Here is an 18921-nt window from a genome sequence, read left to right on the forward strand (position 1 = left end):
AGTTGATTACAAATTACAATTTTATCGAAGAAAGTTGAATGGGTATCTAGTGAATGCCCCTTTGAAAGCCTGTTAGATAAAATTGAATATTTCTACAGATACAACTCAATTTCATACTCTTATGTCCAGTAAGATGGAAAAGCTTCTGACTGGAAGCCACCTGGCCAGTGGATTAAATTCGAGTTTCCTTTGTTCTGGTTAACCAGATTTGGATTGCCAAGGCCAGCGATGATGGGACCTGCATCCCACTATCCAACTCTTACCCACCACCAGATGCGCATCTGTGGATCGTCTCATATCCCTGACCCGCCTCAATTTCGGTTACCTTGTGACTTTCTACTTTCCACTTTCTTCAACCACTCCTCGATTTTCCCTGATTTTTCCAGCGCGGCTGCAGCGAATGCAACCAAATCGGATTGTTTAATCAAAAGACTGGCACACACCCACACCCGCACACACACCCGCACACAAACTCAAAATCAAACTCAAACTGAAACTCGAAAGTCATTTGGACAATGGAAAACGGACACTGAACGGCGGACAGGAACATGAATCGATTTTCGGGCTATGTAACCGGCTTGGCCCGAAATGCTATTATCTTTCTTGATTTTCCACTGGATTAAGTGTACACGCAGAGAAAATGTGGTTACTGGCATAACAAACGTACTTAACATTTACTTGATTGAAAATATTTATTGTAATAATCATTTATATAACATATTAAACACATCTTTATTTTGGTTTGTATTTAAAATATTTATGAAATATTATTTGATTATCATATTTTCTCCCAGTGCAGATGGGCGTTTCCATGGGTGAGGAGCTGAGGTGCAACGAAATGCCGTCCTCTGAGTTCCTTGTTCTTCCCACACAGAACTCAATAACTTGGCGTGCAACAATAAATTACGGCCATATGACAGACACATTGCGTCTTAGAATGGAAACCATTCTCACTGGTGTCCTTGAGCGATTATTTTCAGTGTAGCGCGTTTATGGGGTAGCAAAATTGCGATCAACAAAGATCATCACCCAAGCAAACGCAATAACTAATCACTGCTCGTAATCGAAGCAATGATAACCAGTTTTTCAAGCCACAAAATATGAACTTTTTTAAACTCATTAATTAATTCACTTAATTTATGTTTTTTAAGGAATATGTTTAAAACAAACCTCTTCAAATATAAAAAGATATGCAAACAGCCAGGTTAACTTTACTTTGATTATACTGATTAAGTGCAAAATGCAATCTGTTGGTTTTGTAAACTCTGCGCACTTCGCGAACTGGCCGCGCATAAACGTTGCTCCTGGCCAGCCCACCTGACTTTCCACTTCCACCATCAACTGCACGCACTGCAAGCTTCTTCGTTTATCAATTCCCGCTCTCCGTGCTGTTCGTAGCTGTTTTCTTTTTTTCCGAGCCCGGAAAACTGTCGGTCGTCGGGCCGTCGCCACTACCTGTTGATTCCCATCCATTTGCACGGCTGCGTCGATGGCGATGGCGTCATTCCAAATGATGCACGGCGCCTTTTCGTTGGACACGGTCTGCGTGATTCCGCCCCAGAGTCTTCCATTTCCACATTTCCATCCCCTGTAATCGTTCGTGTACCTGCTGCTGCTTCTCAAGTGCTGGAAAACTGAAAGCGAAGCAATTGCTGTGCAAATTAATCAACACATTCTTAATGGGAAAATGTGTTCCATCTATATTTATGTATTATTTTATCTATTTTTTATCTGTTTTTTTTTTTTTGTATGCAGAGAAAGTGAATGGCAGGCAACTTTCCCAAGATCAAATCAAAAAGTAGGATAATTTGCTTAAATATCCTTTGCTGGGAAATTTATTTGCGTATGAAAAATTACTTTCCTTATGTTGCCAATTTTCTGTGATGATTTTTCTTCGAGGATAACGTGTTGTCATGTTGCAAGGACATACCCTCTACAAAATCCCAGTAAAACGAGAAGGCTGTAGTTTACATTCTTTATTTCGGTTCAAAAAAATTCATTTTTCGTCTGTCGTGTGTCAGTTTTGCATTACTTTCAATACCTTTTGCTTTCTTTTTTTGGCTTGACAGTTTTCAATGTGAGGGGGGTGGTGGTGAGGCGTAGGGGAGGGGACCCCTTCGCTTACATGGATGTACACATAGATGTATGTACAGGTGTATTTTAGGGATGCGTAACGGGTGACAATTTATATAAATTCATTCTGGGTACATTGAGATGTGCTTATTAGAGAACACACATACATATACATATTCATATATATATATATATATATATTTAGACTGACTTTTCAACACTGAGTTTTCCTAACTTTTATTATATAAAATCTTTGTTAAAATTCCTGATACGAGATGGGTTCTCTTGAGGTTACTTGTTTCCTGCTCGGTTTTGTTTTTGTGGCTATAAGTCTGTAAAAATGTACAAATACCAATGCACGCACACACACAACATATACGCAAAATCATTGTTTGCAATCGACAATGATTTCGATATTTTTAAACCATTATCTGTGTGCTTTTCCCATTTTTGGTGGAGCGTTAGTAGAGGTACACGGTTCCTTGTCGAATTATTGAATATAATTAAAGTGTTTTTCCTTCTTTTTTTTATTTTGGCATTACTACGACACACACATGTGGGAAATTCCTTTACAAACCGAAGGGAATTCATTATCCACTTATAACTTTAAACATATTGATTGAGTTTTCGCCGAAATGTGAATAAAATCAAATATTATTATTGTGAATTTCCGGTCGGTTTGTAAAAGAAGCACCCATATTTACACACACATACTTTTCCTATAAACTCCATGGCTGGTTTCAGTGTTTCGTGTTCGTTTTTTTCACTTGGTGCTGCTTAAAATGTTATTTTATCCTTTAAATATACATATACCCGATCATCATATTCGTATGTGTGTGTGTGTGTAATTTGTAGGTTGCTTTCGCTCGAGTTTTTTCTTTGTGCTCCCTTTTGTTCAATAATTAATTGCTAAAATTTAACATGTAGTTGCTACATAATTTAAATATGTTTACTTTCTCTCGCTTCGGTTTCTCCTTGAAGAAATTGCATTTGGCTCAGACCGAAAGGGTCAAGGGTCATAATCAGAACCAAAGGGGTTTTCGCCTGCATCAAGTATTGCTTAGGTGTTCTGCATCAAGAAAAAAATATAATAGAACTATAGTTTGCACACATGTAGTTGCAAACACAAACGAGGGGTGGAAAAAGATAGATTCGGTGTTCCGAAAAATGAAATAGTCCTGCAAGGATACTCTTTAAATCGACCGTATTCTGATGCATCCTTTTCAGTAGCATGCATGTACATATTTATGTATATATGTACACATATCTATGTATGTGAATAGAGCGGACAAACTCCAATTGTTGCATCATAATTATATTTGCTTGCAGGACCATCGAAATCACTTGCTTCGCTGCCACTCTCTAGTTCTCAATGGGATTTTCGTTGTTGAGATGATTGGGGCAGGGTATAGATGTGGTTGTGGGTGTGGTCACCGCCCGCCCACCTTGCGCCACCGCCCCCGGGGGGCGTGTTCGTTGCGTTGTCATATGAGCAACAAATTCACGGTAGCTGGCCAAACTGTAAAGATTCAAATTTAAACTGATGACAATGCCGCGCAACTCGAGGGGGGGGGGGGGGATGGGTGGCGCAGGGGGCGTGGCAGGGCGGCGAGCGAATGCCATTAAGCCTAGAAGTATCCTTCGTACAGGATATACATACATATTGTATAGGTGTGTGTATAAATAGCATATAAACAATTACATTTAAAGTTATTTGTTTTAGCTTTACGTATAATTAGTTGACCTTCTCTTCGATTCGTTCGCCTTCTCAAACTAAAACTATAACTAAAACTAAAATATTCCTGCCGATCCGATCCGTGCTTCGATCGATCATTGTTTTATTGCTAAAGAGGTAGATTTCTATTACTTTCTGAGCGGTTCTGCCGAGGTAATCCTTTGTGGTTCTTTGCTATCGCTAGTTTTCGTCCTTAACATTTCGATACAAAAAAAAAAAAAAAAGAATACATCTGTTAGTTTCATATTGCACAGTAGACACTCCCAACTGACGGATGAAATGCGCTTCGCAAGCCAATTCACTTCAATTCAACTCAAATCAATTTCAACTAAAAGTATTGCCCTGCTGCTTTTAACCTTTTGCTATTTAAGTTTAATTATTGTTTTTCTTTTTGTCGTTTGCCCAATAAATGATATGCACAATGTTGATATAGGAGACAATGTTCTTCTGCTGCATCTTCTCAATCCTGCCCATCTAAGTTTTAGTCCTTGAACCTTGGTATGTACAGCCTAACGGTTGCAATTGCATTTGTGTGTGGATTTGTGGCTAGGAGCGTGGGGTAAGTGGGCTAAAAGTACGCGAGATAATGCCCGGATGGGTGCAGCTACTTGGCTGGCTACTTAGATCCTTGGATACACAAAGAGTTACATATGCTAAATTTACGCTAAGGAGATTCGATTTCGTTCGTGGGGGCTTCTTGGGTTCGTCTTTCTCTCGACCAGAAACTAGTTGATTGCACTAAGAATACAAAAACAAACAAACAAAAACGTTCATGTAGATCTATAGATCCCGGAATCCTTCGTGCAGATGATGATGATGATCGAGAGGGGTTGGTTGGTTGGTTTGCTTGCAGTGCATGTGGTTAATCCACCATACACCGCTCAAATTTACGGGTATCCTTCCTTCCTTGGTGTCCTTGCCAAGGCGCCGAGCTCGCGGCTTGTCCGAAATAATTCAATTCGCTTAAATTTTGATCCGTCGCTGGGCGTTCGCTGGGTACATCGATGGATGCGATTTGTTCTGCCTCCTGGATGCTGCAACGAATCGAAAGCGAGGGGATTGTTCCATTAGTGCGAGATTAATGCCAGTGTCGGGGGGCGAAAAGGCCAAACCGAAAGCCCAAGTTGGCTAATTAGTCAACGACAGACGATGACAAGTACGCAACTGTATCTGTATCTGTATCTTTATCTGTAAATGTATCTGTATCAGCGAGTTTTGAAACATCTGTTTCGAGCTCGGTACTTGTATCTGTATCTCCTCCGTATCGAACGAGATCGGGGAATGGGGGCTTCGGTGTAAGGCTTGCTATAAAGGAATCACATCGAACTCAAATCCCATAAATCTCTAATCCAATTTTAACTCATTATGCTTATATGCACACACGATCCCACAGCGGTCTCGCTCGCACCCCCGAAAGTGATTAGCCATAAGGCCAGCGCTCTATAATCTGATATCTAAGATGTTGCTCTTTTCCACCGATTGCCCTCCCTGTTGCCTCCCTATTCCGCTGCCACTCCTCCCCTCCCTCCTCCTTCGTCGCCGATTCGGTTTCGGCGTAATTCCTATAATTCGTATGATTCTGCTTCTTCTTCTTCATCTTCTCCTCCATCGCTCGCTTTGTTGTTTCTCTTCTGTGGCCCACAATCCACAAGAACGACAACAACAAGGGGGAACGCCTTTATTTTTTTTCCTTTTTTTTAATTTCAGCTCGGCTGTCTTCTTCTTACATCTTGATGTGTGTATGCATGCGTCACACCAAGGCTTAGATTATACACAGCGAGAAATTATAAAACTCAAAAAATCAGAAAATCAGATTAATGCATTTTATAACAATAAAAGATATAACAATATATTCGCTTTCTGCTTTTTGATCATTTCTAGCTTTGTTAACTTAAGCACCGTTTTTGTTCGGTCTGTGGAATGAGCACTAGTATGCAGTCTAGTATCGCCACACTAATCGTTTTCTACTTAATTAAAGCTAATATAGTTCTACAATTTGCCCTAGACTTTGGGAGCTGGAGTCATGCAATGCGCGGCATGGTCGCTTCTAACCCAAATGCGACCCCCACCTCCCACGCCGCCTATCTCTATGCCATTCCAGCCATTTATCTTGGCTGGCTGGATTTCGGACTTGGGATCTTTGTTGCCGGATCGCCGGGCTTCACTTAATCTGCAGCGCATCAGCAATTAGCGGAAACTCGTCATAAAAAAGTACCGGAGGAGCAGGGCGAGGCGGCGGGGAGGGGAGAACAGCAGCAACAACACAGATGGGGATAAAGCGCCGACAGCAACAAGGCACAAAACAACAACAAAAATGTATATAGAAATAAAAGCGAAAAGACCAACAGAAAAAAAAATGTTTTGGCCATAGTTAAGTTTTGTTGTTTTTTTGGTTGAAACTCAAAAACTCAGAAACTCAGTCGCCGGTTCGTTTCGCGGCTCAAAAAGATTTATTTTGTTTTACTTTACTTCTTGCTGTCGTCGTTGCTTTTGTTTTTGCTTTTGTGTGTTTTTTAGGTTTTTTGTTTCTAACTGATTGTGAGACAAAATTTCGTCTGAATTGGAATTAGGACACACACATGAAGTGAAGCTTCGAAATGTAGCAACAATTTTTTGAACGGCCAACAAAAACGGCCAAAAAAAAAATAAAAAACACGACGTTGTTGATTTTCGCTTGAAGACGCAGCTGTGCGCCATTTGATGACGCTCCCCCCGCTTCTTATTTTTATTTTTATCTTCAGTTTTCCCTTTTTTTTTTGTCTCATTTTTGCCATGCGGCAGCACAGCACCACTGCCCCGCCCATCCAGCACCGCCCCTGCTCTCCATTTATCATTTCAGATTTTGAAATGCCCCACAGCTCGACACCTTGCCCCGCGCCCCCCGCTCAGCGCTTACTTTTCGCCGAGGATGCGGAGTTCGTTAGCAAGTTCGTTGCCTAAGTCTTTTGTTTTGAATTCCCACCGGCATTTTCAATATACAGTTAGCGGCCGATCGACTTGGGCTGATAAAGCAGGGATATATGAGGATATATCCGAGAGGATCAAGCAGGAGGAATGGCACGGAATAGCCAGGAAGTGGTAACAATTGAGCTACTCTATTTTTGGACCAACCAATCCTCGTAGCATAAAAATAAACACAAAAGTGTTACTCAATAAAATACAAACACTATTACTAAGCAGCAAAATGGGTAGAAATTAGTCACTTAGATGAGCGGATAACCCCAAAAGCATACTCGCAAATATGTATTGCTATGCGGAGAAGGAGTTTTAGATTCCCCAAAGGATCGTGGATTCTAAGGTATTATTCTTATATAAAATAAGATGCATCGCTATTTGGGAATCATATACTATATATCTCTGCAACTTTCTCTCATTTCCTGCCAGACAAGTGCCTTCAATTTGTATTGTTCCAAATGCATTTAGCAGGCGATTTGTGTAGCTATACCATTTCTATATAGGAAGGAACTACGCCTAGATACTTCGAGTCCTGCGACTGTATCTGTATCTGTTTTGGTATCTGTTTTGGTATCTGTATCTATATCTGGCCATTTTCCAAGCGGCGTAATTAAGGTTCTAGACCGACGCTCGCATTCTTGGCCGGACATGGCAGATGCTCGAAACAATGTTCAGCCAAGCCGAGCGGAGACGATAATCATAATGATGCCGATGATGATGCGGCGGCCATGCTATCCTGTCATCTTGGTCCGCTCGCATCTCTTGGCCTTCGAGTTCCTGTTGTTCTTCTTGCCGTTTGTCATTGAATTTTGGAAATCAAATATCTAAGACCGTAGCTCTCGGGGGTTGGTTTCCTCTAGTGCTCACACACACACGCACGCACACACATGCCCGAAATGAAAGCAAGAAATGGTTAACAAAAACAGCCAAGACGCTTGTGTAGAGCCTTTGATGAGTATACACACAATACACACACACGCATACATTTATATGTGGAACACAATAAGTATTTTAGGATGCTGTCAAATGTTTGGTAATTAAAAAGGAAATTTCTCGGTCTAAGCCAAAGTCAAAAGGGGGGAAAACCTATCGAAACCTTAAAAAAAAGAAACGATGGAAAATTTCACATTTCCCCGGAAAGAAGAACAACATTTCGCATCCCAAAAATGGGGTAAACGGGGGTGGGCAGTGGGATAATTTCCATTTTTCCGAGAGCTAATTTGATTGAGTTCCTGTGTTAGATGTCAGCAGAGCCGTAGCTTTCTGACAGTTCCAACTTAACCTTTTCATCCAACCGAGGACGTGAAATTAGGCAAGACCATTTGATTATTTTGGGATTATGTAAGCTGGTACTTTTCTATTCTATTTTTTTTTACCAACATTAACACAATTCTTTGGTTGTCAATGCCAAAGTGCAAGGGTAGATAATGAAGATTGCAAATGTACATGTACTTTGCACAAGTGTGTATAAATCATATGATAATATCATGATGTCATATGAATATATAGTATTATAGTATATAATATAGTGTAATGTAGTATCTTTACCCCAGTATCTTTGCCCACTTAGAACTGTAAACTCTTGGGCGCACAACTACTGGTTTCTAGACGAACAAGGCTGAGGAATTGGGGAACTCGGCCAGGAGATGGAGATGCAGGGGTGACCCTGGGAACAGCAAATACAAAAGAACAGTTAGCCCGGCGCGGGGAACGCACATCCAATCCCGGCCAGAAATGTAAACACAGTCGGCGAAGAGGAAAGAGCCAAGGAAGCAGAGCGAGCGGATCACACATGTTTCGGCAATCGCGTGGGAAGAAGGGGCTGTGGATGTGCAAGACGGGTCTTCGGAGCCGCAGAGGAAGAGCAAGAGGAAGAGGAGTGTGGAGAAGTTGAATGCGAAATTTGCACATCGATCATATAGCACAATTTTCGGTTGCGGTTGCCTCACTTTTGAATAGCATAGTGCCTTCGTGCCGCTTCCTTCTGCAAAACAAAGACACAAAAGCCTGTCAAGGCGAACCTATTGTGTATTGTGCGAGAAGATTTCAATATACATGTATATACAGAGATACATATACATATATACATATATACATATTTATTTTATTTTTTTTTGCCATTCAAAGGAAGATTCCTTCCTTCGCCCGATCTGTGTGTGTATAACTATGAATCATGGTAAGTGCTAACGCTGTACATATACATACATACACATACATACATATACCCGTACCGTATAGCTGAAGAATCGGTGGAAAGAAGGAAAGAACAGCACAAAAGGGATGGAGAACGAGCGCACATTTCAAGGATTACACTGCTCGCGTGCGAGCGAGACGGGGCGATCTACTGTCTTTCGAGGGTACGAATGTATCTACAAGATACACACGCACACACTGGGACAAACGGACACGAAGGTAGACAATTTCTACCTGGATACCCGATCAAAATCTCTGCCGAAAAACACAAGAAAACGAAAACGAATACGAATACGAATACGAAGAGCAGGAGGAGAGCGAGAAGATAGAAACGGCGAAAGAGGGAGGCAGCAACAGAGCGCAACATCTTGCCGAAAAATTAAAATTACAGATGGTTTGTTGCTGGATGAGCATATGTACAGGAAACCAGTTTTTATGTTCAACAAACAAAAACCAAGAAACCAAGAAACCAAGAAACGCACGGGCACCGAAAACCGAGTAGAAGATACAAACACAGATGCAGATACACATGCGGCGGCACACAAATACACACACATACACCGATACGGACACCACACCACACACACCACACACCGATGCGCGCCAAACGCGGCAAGAAGACCAAGCGGCCAAAGACGAGGAGGAGGCGACGTTGGAGGAGGCGGAGGGCAGCGTTATGATGGCATAGCCGCAATTGTTGCTGCTGCCGCAACTGGTGTTGCTGTTGTTGTTGCTGCTGCTGCCGCTGCTCTTGCTTTTGCCTTCTTTCCATTGCTATTGCTTTTGCTATTGCTTTTGCTTCGAGTGTCGCGCAAGCGCAGCCCCCAAAAAATCTTTGAAAATGCCCAAAACCCGCCCGAAAACAATGCCGGCAAACTTGGAGCCACAGTTGCCAAGAGCCCATAGATAGGGATTAAGCTAGAAGACAGAGATAATCAAGCTAATGCATAATCTTATAAAGCTGCCCACTGATCCTGAGAGATCCTAACTAAGTAGCTGGTAGACAACAAGACAATGTATCTTGTGCAGAGATTTCCTTGCTTAAAATGGCTAATTAAGAACCATTTGGTCAGAGTAAGTGTATCTGTTGATTAGAGTTCATAGATAGATATAGATATAGATCATTCCGTATGGAGTGAATCCTACAATAATAGTTTGTTTTCCAATGAAATCCTATGTGGTTGCTATGCAACCCAGATTGAAATTGCCAGTGTATGTGCGTGCACACACTTACAGATACATACATAACTTGTATCTGGGTCTATTGGGCACCCCTGGGCTTCGTGCTTGCCGATCTGTACGCCGAGCATATCTCGTGCGTTTTTCTACGCTCCCTGGGAGCGGAGGAAGGTAGCAGCAGATACAAAGATACTCGAACATGTGTTGGCGCAATGTTTTCACGCTGCGAAAACCCAGATCGCCTGGCGATGCCACCGCCAGGCTAAGGATGGCGAAGTCCTTTGTGCCCGAGGATCCTGCGGCGGCAGCGGAGCAACAGGCCAGCCGGTTGCCACACACAAGCGACGCGTATCTTTGTATCTACACATGTCGCTTCTGGCCCGCCAATCGGCGCTTCTGCTGCGCCTCTTTCTTCGCAAAAATTGAGCCTCGCTCGAACAGCCGAACTACGAATTCGGATGCGGATTCTCAACCTCAGCAACTGGATCAGAGGGGGGAAGGGGAGGGGGGGCACGACTGAAAAGCGGGGGGGTTGAAGAGGCGGCGTCGAAAAATAAATATTAAAGACACGCACGTAATTTCTTTGGAACTAGCTGCGAAGAACAACAGGAACCACAATGAATTTCTACAAAAATAATTAAGAAAAACGAAAGAGAGAAGCGACACACACACACACACACACGCACACACGCATTTGCTCAACATTTTATGGCCAACGGTTGGTCGGCGATTTCGGGCGAAAGAAAAACATGGTCAGCAAAACTGAAGAATCCGGATAATGGTTGTTACATCCAAGCCATACTGAAAAACACACATGTGCATACAAACTTATGCAATACAAACTGAATAATATGCAGTCCAATGAAATCGAATGAAAGAAAAACATAAATTGCGTAATTTTCACTTTTTTTGGTTTTGTTTTATATTTGTGATTGAAAAAAAAAGTTGTGGGAAAAGCATCGCATTGGTTAACAAATAAGGTAAGAGAAATAATTACAAACAAGATGCTGGGTGTCTAGAAATGGGTATCAAATGATAATGTTAAATAATTACAATTGGTTTTATTGGCGGAACATAAGTTAGGGGCAACTAAACGTAATAAATACATATATATGTAGGTATAATAATACGCGAACAGGTGCGTGCGTTTGTGGCTTAGAAACATAATAATATCCCTGATTTCGCATTTCCTTGCTTGGTTTTCCCATTTGCATTTGCATTTGCATTTGCATTTGCTCATGCTTCTGCTTTTGCTTCTGCTTTTCTTTTTTGCTTTTGCTTTTGCTTTTGCGTTTGCTTCCTTTTGCTATGACAGACAATTTGGCGTTTTGAAGGCTAACATACAGAGGTGGTCAAAAGTATTTACACAACGAGCTTTTTTTTCAATTGTCAACTAATTGAAAAAAAAGCTCGTTGTGTAAATACTTTTGACCACCTCTGTATGTATATATATCAATTGGCATGTAGTTGCTGATTTTTAGTTTACATATCGTGTATATGGCATTCGTGTGTGTTTGTTCCTCCCGATTACAAAACATAATCAATAATCAAATAATAGTTAAAACAGGTTACAAATTAAAATACGGCAAAAAAAAGTGCTACAACTAGAGTTTACACATGTAAAATGGAATATGTATAAATATCTATATATCTCTCTATATATATAGGTGTGTGTATATATGTATAATTATATGCGCCCTGATTTAAAGCGTTTCGTGGACTGCTGTTTGCTGAGGTATACTTGATGGTTTAGGTTTACACGTTATCATAGAGGCCTTACAAATAATGCGTAAATGTTACAAATAATAATAATACAATTTAACATACAGATAAAATTAAATAATTTGCTGCTACAACAATTAGGAATTCTGGCTGTCTTTCGATCGTTTCACACATACATATGGCAAACTCACTACAAATTACAGGAATGAATGGATTAATTGGGATTGTGGCGCGGTGGGTGGCACATTGTCACATTGCCACATTGCCACATTGTCACATTGTCACTTCGGCATTTCGATGCGATGTTGCGAGGCGGGGGGAGTGGCCGGCCTGCTGTCTAAGTTATTGAAATGCTGCGGCTTTGCGATCAATTCTAAATACTTTCGTGTTTGTGTTTACCCCCCCCCAAAAATACAATACAAAAAAAAAAAAACAAAAAAAAAAAACAATTAATTTAACGAGTGAAACGGCTAAAACAGCGAATTATTGCCTGCCAAGCAACAAAGTGTGTTTTTTTCTTAACGAGCAAGGGCGAAACTCGTTAAAACTGAATCGGAACAACCCCCAGCCCGACCCGAATCCTGTACCCCAACTGCAGAGCCGCTCCAGCTGCGCCCGCAGCCCAAGCCGCACTCAGTTGCCCGCTGATCCTCCGCTCCTCAGATCCTCACATCCTCGACAAGCCCAAAGCCCAAAGCCCAGGAGCATTTCAAAACCCAGAAACTGGCCTGCCCACTACTCAGTAGAGCTCTATGCTCTTCTCGATCATCTGAAACTCCTCCTGCACGTACTCGCTCTTGATTATCATGTGATGAGCGCCCAGCTCCTCCTCCTCATCTTCCTCCTCCAACATATCCATCTCCATCTCCATCTCATCCTCGTCCTCCTCCAGCAGGCTGTCGTCGTCCACGGCCACATCGTCGATGTGCCGCTTCAGACTGAGGCCGGAAGTCAGACTGGGATTGACGGCCTGGACAAGAGCAGACGCTGATACAGATACAGGAGCACATGCGGCAGTGGCAGGAGCTGAGGGAAGTGCAACTCCTGCGCCTGGCTCACTGCCCACAGCCGTCACCGTTAGCGAGCGGGCAAATGCCGCCTTGATGGAACCGGCGGCTGGCGCACCTCCCAATCCCGCCGTGGCAGAGGCTGCTGCTGCTGCGGCTGCTGCTGCCGCGGCGGACTTCTTGCCCACCACCCGCGGCCGGTTGTGCGTCTCGAGATGCTTGCGCAGATGATCCTTGCGACAGAAGCCCTTCTCGCAGATGTCGCACATGTGCTGCTTCAGCCCCGTGTGGATGGCCTCCACGTGTCGGCGCAGGTCCGTCTTGTGGTGGAACTGCTTGGGGCACAGCTCGCACTTGTGCGGCTTGTCCTGGGTGCGGTGGCGACCCAGGTGCGTGGTGTAGACATCCTCGCTCTGAAAGCGCTTGCCGCACTTCTGGCAGCGAAACGGGTACTCACCGGAGTGGAAGCTCTTGTTGTGCTGCGTGAGGTAGCAGTTCTTGGTGAACTCCTTGTCGCACTCCAGACACTTGATCCGTCCCGAGGGCAGGGTGGTCGAGTGCGGCGACGTCGATCCGACGCTGCTGTTCCGGCGTCGCTTCGTCGTCGATGGTGTTGCGTTGCCGCCACGCCGCTTCTTGGCCAGCGGCTGCTGGGCCATCGACTGGGTCTGATCCGCCAGGATCTGTTGCTGCTGCTGGTGGTCCAGCTGCTGCTGGTGCTGCTGCAGCTGCTCCAACTGCTGGTGCTGCATCTGGTACTGCTCCATCTCATAGTCCTGCTGGTGCTGCATCAGCGTGGCCATGTCCATCTCCAGCGCGGGAGTCGCCCGCGAGCTGCTCACTGTGGGCGAGTAGGGCGTGGAGAGCACGGTCAGCGTTGGCGTCTGCGCCTCCTGCTGCCCGCCCTGCTGATGGGCATGCAGGGCCGTGGTGAGCGTGTGGACCGGCGGCAGGTCGCCCTCCTGCGGCGACCGCTGGGCGGCCACCGAGTACGGCGAGAGCGGGGCATAGGGCGCGAACAGGGATGTCGGCATCAGCTGCAGGATCTGGCCATCGCTGGTGGTGATCTGGTTGCTGTAGCCCCCGCCGGCCGCTCCGGCATGCGCCTCCGGGCCACTACCAATAATAGTGTGATAGCTCATTGTGGGGTCCAGCGGCTGCAGCTGCTGGTAGCATTGCGGCGGCGGCGGCATGATGGGCATGTGCATGGTGGGCGGCATGGGCATGGTGCTGGTGATGTGCGGCGGCGGCGGCTGCAGCGGCAGCAGCTGCGGCGCTGTGATGGTGGTGAGCGGCATGGGCATGGTGGGCGGTGGGGAGCTGCTGGTGGGCGAACTGCTGCTGTGCGGCAAACTGTCCGCCAGGATTAACGCCTGCTGCTGCTGCTGATCCAGTTGGTGAAGCTCCCGCTGCTGCTGATGATGATCCGCCTCCTGGCGCTGGTGCTGCTCCCCCAGCTGCTGATGGAGCGGGTGGAGCACCGCCTGGTAGTGGTGCACCAGCTGCTGCTGCGGCGGCTGCATAGTGTCCGGCATACTGGTGGTGATGGTAGTAGCTAGCGGCGTGGTGCTGGTGCTGCTGCACTGCAGCATATTGCTGTGCATGAGCGTGGGCATGGGCATGGGCATATCCAAAGCCAGCATGTTGTAGTCCATTGCCATAGGCGGCAGCATTCCCATAGGCGGCAGCGGCTGCGGCGGCGGGGTGGTGCGCGAGAAATCCGTTCCCTGCTGCTCCTGCCGGTAGATAGTATGGGGCGAGTTGCTGCTGGGCGTGCTGGGATTGGTGTTGCTGCTGCTGAGCGTGTTGGGCGTGCTGCTGTGGTAGTGGCGCGCCGCCAGCAGATACTGCTGCGACGCCTGTTGATGCTGATGCAGGTGATCGTCCGCCTGCTCCTGATCCCGCAGCTCCTGCTCCTCCGCCTCCTCCGTGGCCATTGAGCTGCTGCTGCTGCTGCTGTGGCTCCTGTCCTGGCTGTGACTGTGTTTGGGATGCGTGTGTGTGTGGGTGTGAGTGTGGTTGCTGTCCTCCATTTGCTCGCTCTTTATAGCTACCGTGGTGGCCGCCGTTGTTGTTGTTATTGCTGTTGTTGTGATTTGTGGTGCTCGGGTTGTTGTTGTTGGTGGCGGCGTGGTTGTTGTTTCGTTCAGCAGGCCCCTCATTTGGGAGGACGGCATTTGGGTGGTGTTGTTGTTGTGTGGGGCGGAGGGACCTGCTAGCCCGTTTGGGTGACCGTTTAAAACGGAGTTGTGGTGCTGCGGCATCTGCTGCTGATGGTGCTGCTGCTGTTGTTGCTGCTGCTGCTGGTTGTTGCTGTTGTTGTTGGAAGCGTGCTGTGGTGAAGCGTTTGTCGTGGATTGCACTTGTTGCTGCATGTAGCCATAGCCGTTGGCGGTGCCATTAGCGTAGCCGTTGGCCTGCTGCTGATGGTGGTTGAGGTGGTGCTGCTGCTGCTGCGTGGGCGAGGGTGAGGCCGAGTACTGGGACATGGCAGCGCCGCCCATCGCTCCCACGCCCAAGCCGCCTCCTCCGCCATAATCGGGCGGACTTCTGGGCGGCTCCGGGGGTGGCACATTGGCCGGCGGCGGCGCTATCGGCGGCTGTTGCTGCTGACCCTGACCGCTGGCCGAGGCGGCAGCTGCAGCGGCGGCCGCAGCGGCTGCGGCATTGCCCCTGCGACTGGGCTTCGTCACCGGGTCGCGGGCGGGATGGTGGTGCGCCGAGATGGGCAAGGTGGCTGGATCCGGCTGACCGCTCGACTTAACCGCGTTCTTGTGCAGCGTCGTATTGTAGTGGCGCTTCAGATGGCCCGAGCTGGTGAACCACTTGTTGCAGGCCGTGCAGTTGTACGTTTTCGGACGGCGCGCCTCGTTCGACTTCCAGGTGGCCGCCTTGGCCGTCAGGCTGTTGGCCGGCAGCACGGAGCTCGAGCTGGGTGGCTCGAATCCGCGGTATCCACCTCCTGGCGCCGCACCCGCCGCGCCCTCCTGCCCGGGTCCGCCTGTAGTGGTGCTGGGGAACTCCGCCGGACTGGTGGCCACGCTGGCGCACAGTTCCGCGCCACCGGCTCCGCCAGCTGTGGGATCGAAGGACTTGTCCACGTAATGCTGCGAATCGGGATACTCGGACTTGATCAGTCCGTGGCCGCCGTACTCCTGCTTGATCAGCGTGGCTCCGCCAACGCCGGTTGACTGATGATAGGGTGACTGCTTTGGGGAGTAGTAGGGCGACTTGTCCACGCCTACTCCCAGCCCCACGCCCAATCCCTGCTGCATGTAGGGTGGCAGGCCCTCCACGGAGGCCACCGTCTGCTGTGGCTGCTGCTCCCAGCTGTGGAGTGCGCGCTGCTGCATGGACTGCATCGAGTGCAGCGGATCCGGCAGAGCGCCCAGCGGCAGTCCAGCGACCACGTCGTGCTGCTGTTGTTGCTGCTGCTGCTGCTGGAGCAGCTGCTGGTGATAGACCATCTTCTGGGAATCTAGGTCGAGTAACTCGCCGGGATTGGCCGCTGCGGATCCAACGCCGGGTGGCTGTGGCGTGGGCATCTCCTCCTTGATGTACGGCGAACTGGCGTAGCCGCTGCTGCCGTACGGCGACTCCCCGTGCACGTTGGCGATGTGCTCCTGTAGCTCCGACTCGTTGGTGGTGAGGATGCCGCACTTCTTGCACTGCAACTTGCATCCGGCACTTCCGGCGGCTCCGCCTGGTGAGCCTGGTGTCTGGCCACTGGAGCTGCCCAGCTGCAGGTGCGAGGACGTCGACGTTGGACTGCTGCTGCTAACCACACGCGGACTCATGGCCACCGCTGTGGTGGTGCTGACCGCGCTGGGCGCACTGCCCGGCTCCTCCTGTGCCGCGCTGGCCGTTGGAATGCCGCCCAGTCCGGAGGTTGGCGTCTGCAGGTAGGGATGATAGCGCACACCGGCGCTCTTGCCGTAGTCAACGCCAACGGCGCCAAAGGCGTAATCAGTGCCCTGCTGCTGCTGCTGTTGCTGCTGGTAGAACTGCTCGTAGCTGTTGATGTAGCTGCTGGCGTAGCCCTGCTGCTGCTGCTGCATGTCCCCGCCGTAGAGTCCGCCGTAGATCTGCTGCTGTTGCTGCTGCTGTCCGCCAGATGCGGAGTACATGTGGTGGGTGGCGTACGGCTGGTGGGTGATGCCCGTTACCTGCTGCTGCTGTTGCTGCTGCTGGGGATCTCCTCCGCCCATGGCCTGCTGCTGCTGTTGCGATTGTGGCTGCTGCAACTGTTGCTGCGTCGATTGCTGCTGCTGTTGCGTGGGCTGCGGCGTGCCGGGTTGATTATCACTGGAGTCGGCTGCGGCGCTAATGGTGGCATTGGGTGTAGCGGGCGCACTGCCAACGCCTCCCGATCCTCCCGCTCCTGGGCCGCCCGATCCTCCTCCTCCTCCTCCTCCTGCCCCCCCCCCGCCACTGTCGGTGGCACTGCTGGAGGCGAGCGCCTCTGCCGCGTGCAGGGGCGGCATCTCGGTCTTAATACTCGTCATGGACCGCTACATAAGTCGATGCTTGGTGGCTGCTCGGTGTTCCGCTTCTCATGTCTCGAGCTCTCCGGGATCAGTGGTGCATCCTCTGCTCCTGCTGCTATTGCTGTTTGCTTTTCGTTGGCTCTGCTGAGCCGATCGTTTTTGTTTTGGGTTTTTACGTTATATGCTCTCGTTTCGTTTTATTTTTTTGTGATTTTTTGTTGTTTTTTTTGTTTTGTGCTTTGTATTTGTACTGAAAATAAGCCAATTATTTTTTAAGCCATTATTAGTTTGAAATTAGTTGAGTTGCGAACGAAAAAAAAAACAAACACATGCACACTGTGTTTTCAAAGCTTTTGGTGTCTAACGGTTCTTGGTGTCCATTTCACTTCGATGCGATATCGCAGGCACTTTTGTTATTTGATTTGGATCGTGGAAATATACAATAGCTTTTACTTGCGAACGTAAAATGTCAACTGCAATTGTTTGTGGAGATCACACATGGACGCTCACGCACACTAGCACACACACACTTGAAAAAAATATATATGTATATGAAGGATCCTCGCTGAAGATCCCTTTTCGTTCTCTTTTGCGTTTCTTACTTATCTGCGCCTCGCTTTGGGCACTTCTTCGTTGGACTTGGACTGCTGCTTCGCTCCTTCTCCTTCTGCTCCGCTCCTCCGCCTTCTTCTCTTTCGCCGCTCCTCTTCGGCGAAACGAAAGACACACAACAGCAGACTCGATAAATAATACGAAACTGAACTGAACTGAACTGAAGAAACCAATATCGGAACCGCAACGAATGCTGGTCAATTTTGAATTTCGAATTTTGTTTTTGCGAATCGCGAGGGAAGCGAGAATGGCGATGCGATGTGATCACACACACTCTCTCTGTCTCTCAATCTTGCTCTCTCTCGCCACTTTTTTTTACCGGTGATTTAGAGTTTTTCGGTTTGGGTTCGCTTTCCGCTTCGCCCTTTTCCGAAAGATCACTGGAATTCGCGTTTATCGTTTATCGGGGATCGGATCGAACAGAAAAAAATTGTTTACGAACACAAGTATTGCATCGGAATTGAATTTGTTGTTGATTCCCGAGCCGCGATTAGTTCGTTTAGTTTGTTTTTCAATTGGTTTGCCGAAAAGTTGTTGCCAAAAATGTTGCGTTTTTGTGAGTGGGGAAAATGAAACAAAAAAGGGCGCTAAAAGTAGCCGCTCCACTCCGTTCGCACGCTTCGTCGCTTTTTCACCCGTGTCCTTCTGTCTGCTACGGCGTTCCAAATACAAATGACCGACAAATACACCGCCGTGCATGCGGCACATTCGTTCTACCCGTTCTGCCGGCAGCGACGCCGGCGGCGACGGCGGCTGCGGCGTCGCGGTCGACGCACATGCGTGGCTGTGTGTGTGTGTGTGCGCTATGTACACTGCGCGGCGGCGTTTCGGTTATGTGCGTGCTGTCTCTGTCGCGCACGGCTGCCGTCGCCGCCGCTGCATTTGATTTTGCTTTGCTTTTGGTCTTGCCTTTGCTTTGCTTTGCGCTGCCTTTGCTTTGCAATACCCTTTGCACTGA

The 18921-nt window shown here is 47.6% G+C and overlaps 1 protein-coding gene across 2 annotated transcripts; it reads right to left on the reverse strand.

The window, feature by feature from the left end:
• Positions 1–1961: 1961 nt before the first annotated feature.
• Positions 1962–18642, reverse strand: LOC117146525 (trithorax group protein osa). Of its 2 annotated transcripts, XM_033312792.1 has the most exons (3): positions 17954–18642; positions 13322–17601; positions 1962–4842 (listed from the first exon to the last, which is right to left on the reverse strand). In XM_033312792.1, the coding sequence occupies exons 2-3, from the start codon at positions 17367–17369 to the stop codon at positions 4772–4774; spliced, it is 4119 nt and encodes a 1372-aa protein (XP_033168683.1). In that variant the 5' UTR covers positions 17370–17601; positions 17954–18642; the 3' UTR covers positions 1962–4771. The 2 variants fall into 2 exon arrangements, with proteins under 2 accessions (XP_033168683.1, XP_033168682.1); XM_033312791.1 differs by lacking the exon at positions 1962–4842 and having other exon boundaries at positions 11556–17601.
• Positions 18643–18921: the final 279 nt, after the last annotated feature.

This window comes from Drosophila mauritiana, chromosome X (assembly GCF_004382145.1).
Source record: "Drosophila mauritiana strain mau12 chromosome X, ASM438214v1, whole genome shotgun sequence".
Taxonomy (NCBI): Eukaryota; Metazoa; Arthropoda; class Insecta; order Diptera; family Drosophilidae; genus Drosophila; species Drosophila mauritiana.

Excerpts from the sequence above, each read along its gene's own strand:
- LOC117146525 (XM_033312791.1), bottom strand. The coding sequence starts at position 17,369 with ATGACGAGTATTAAGACCGAGATGCCGCCCCTGCACGCGGCAGAGGCG.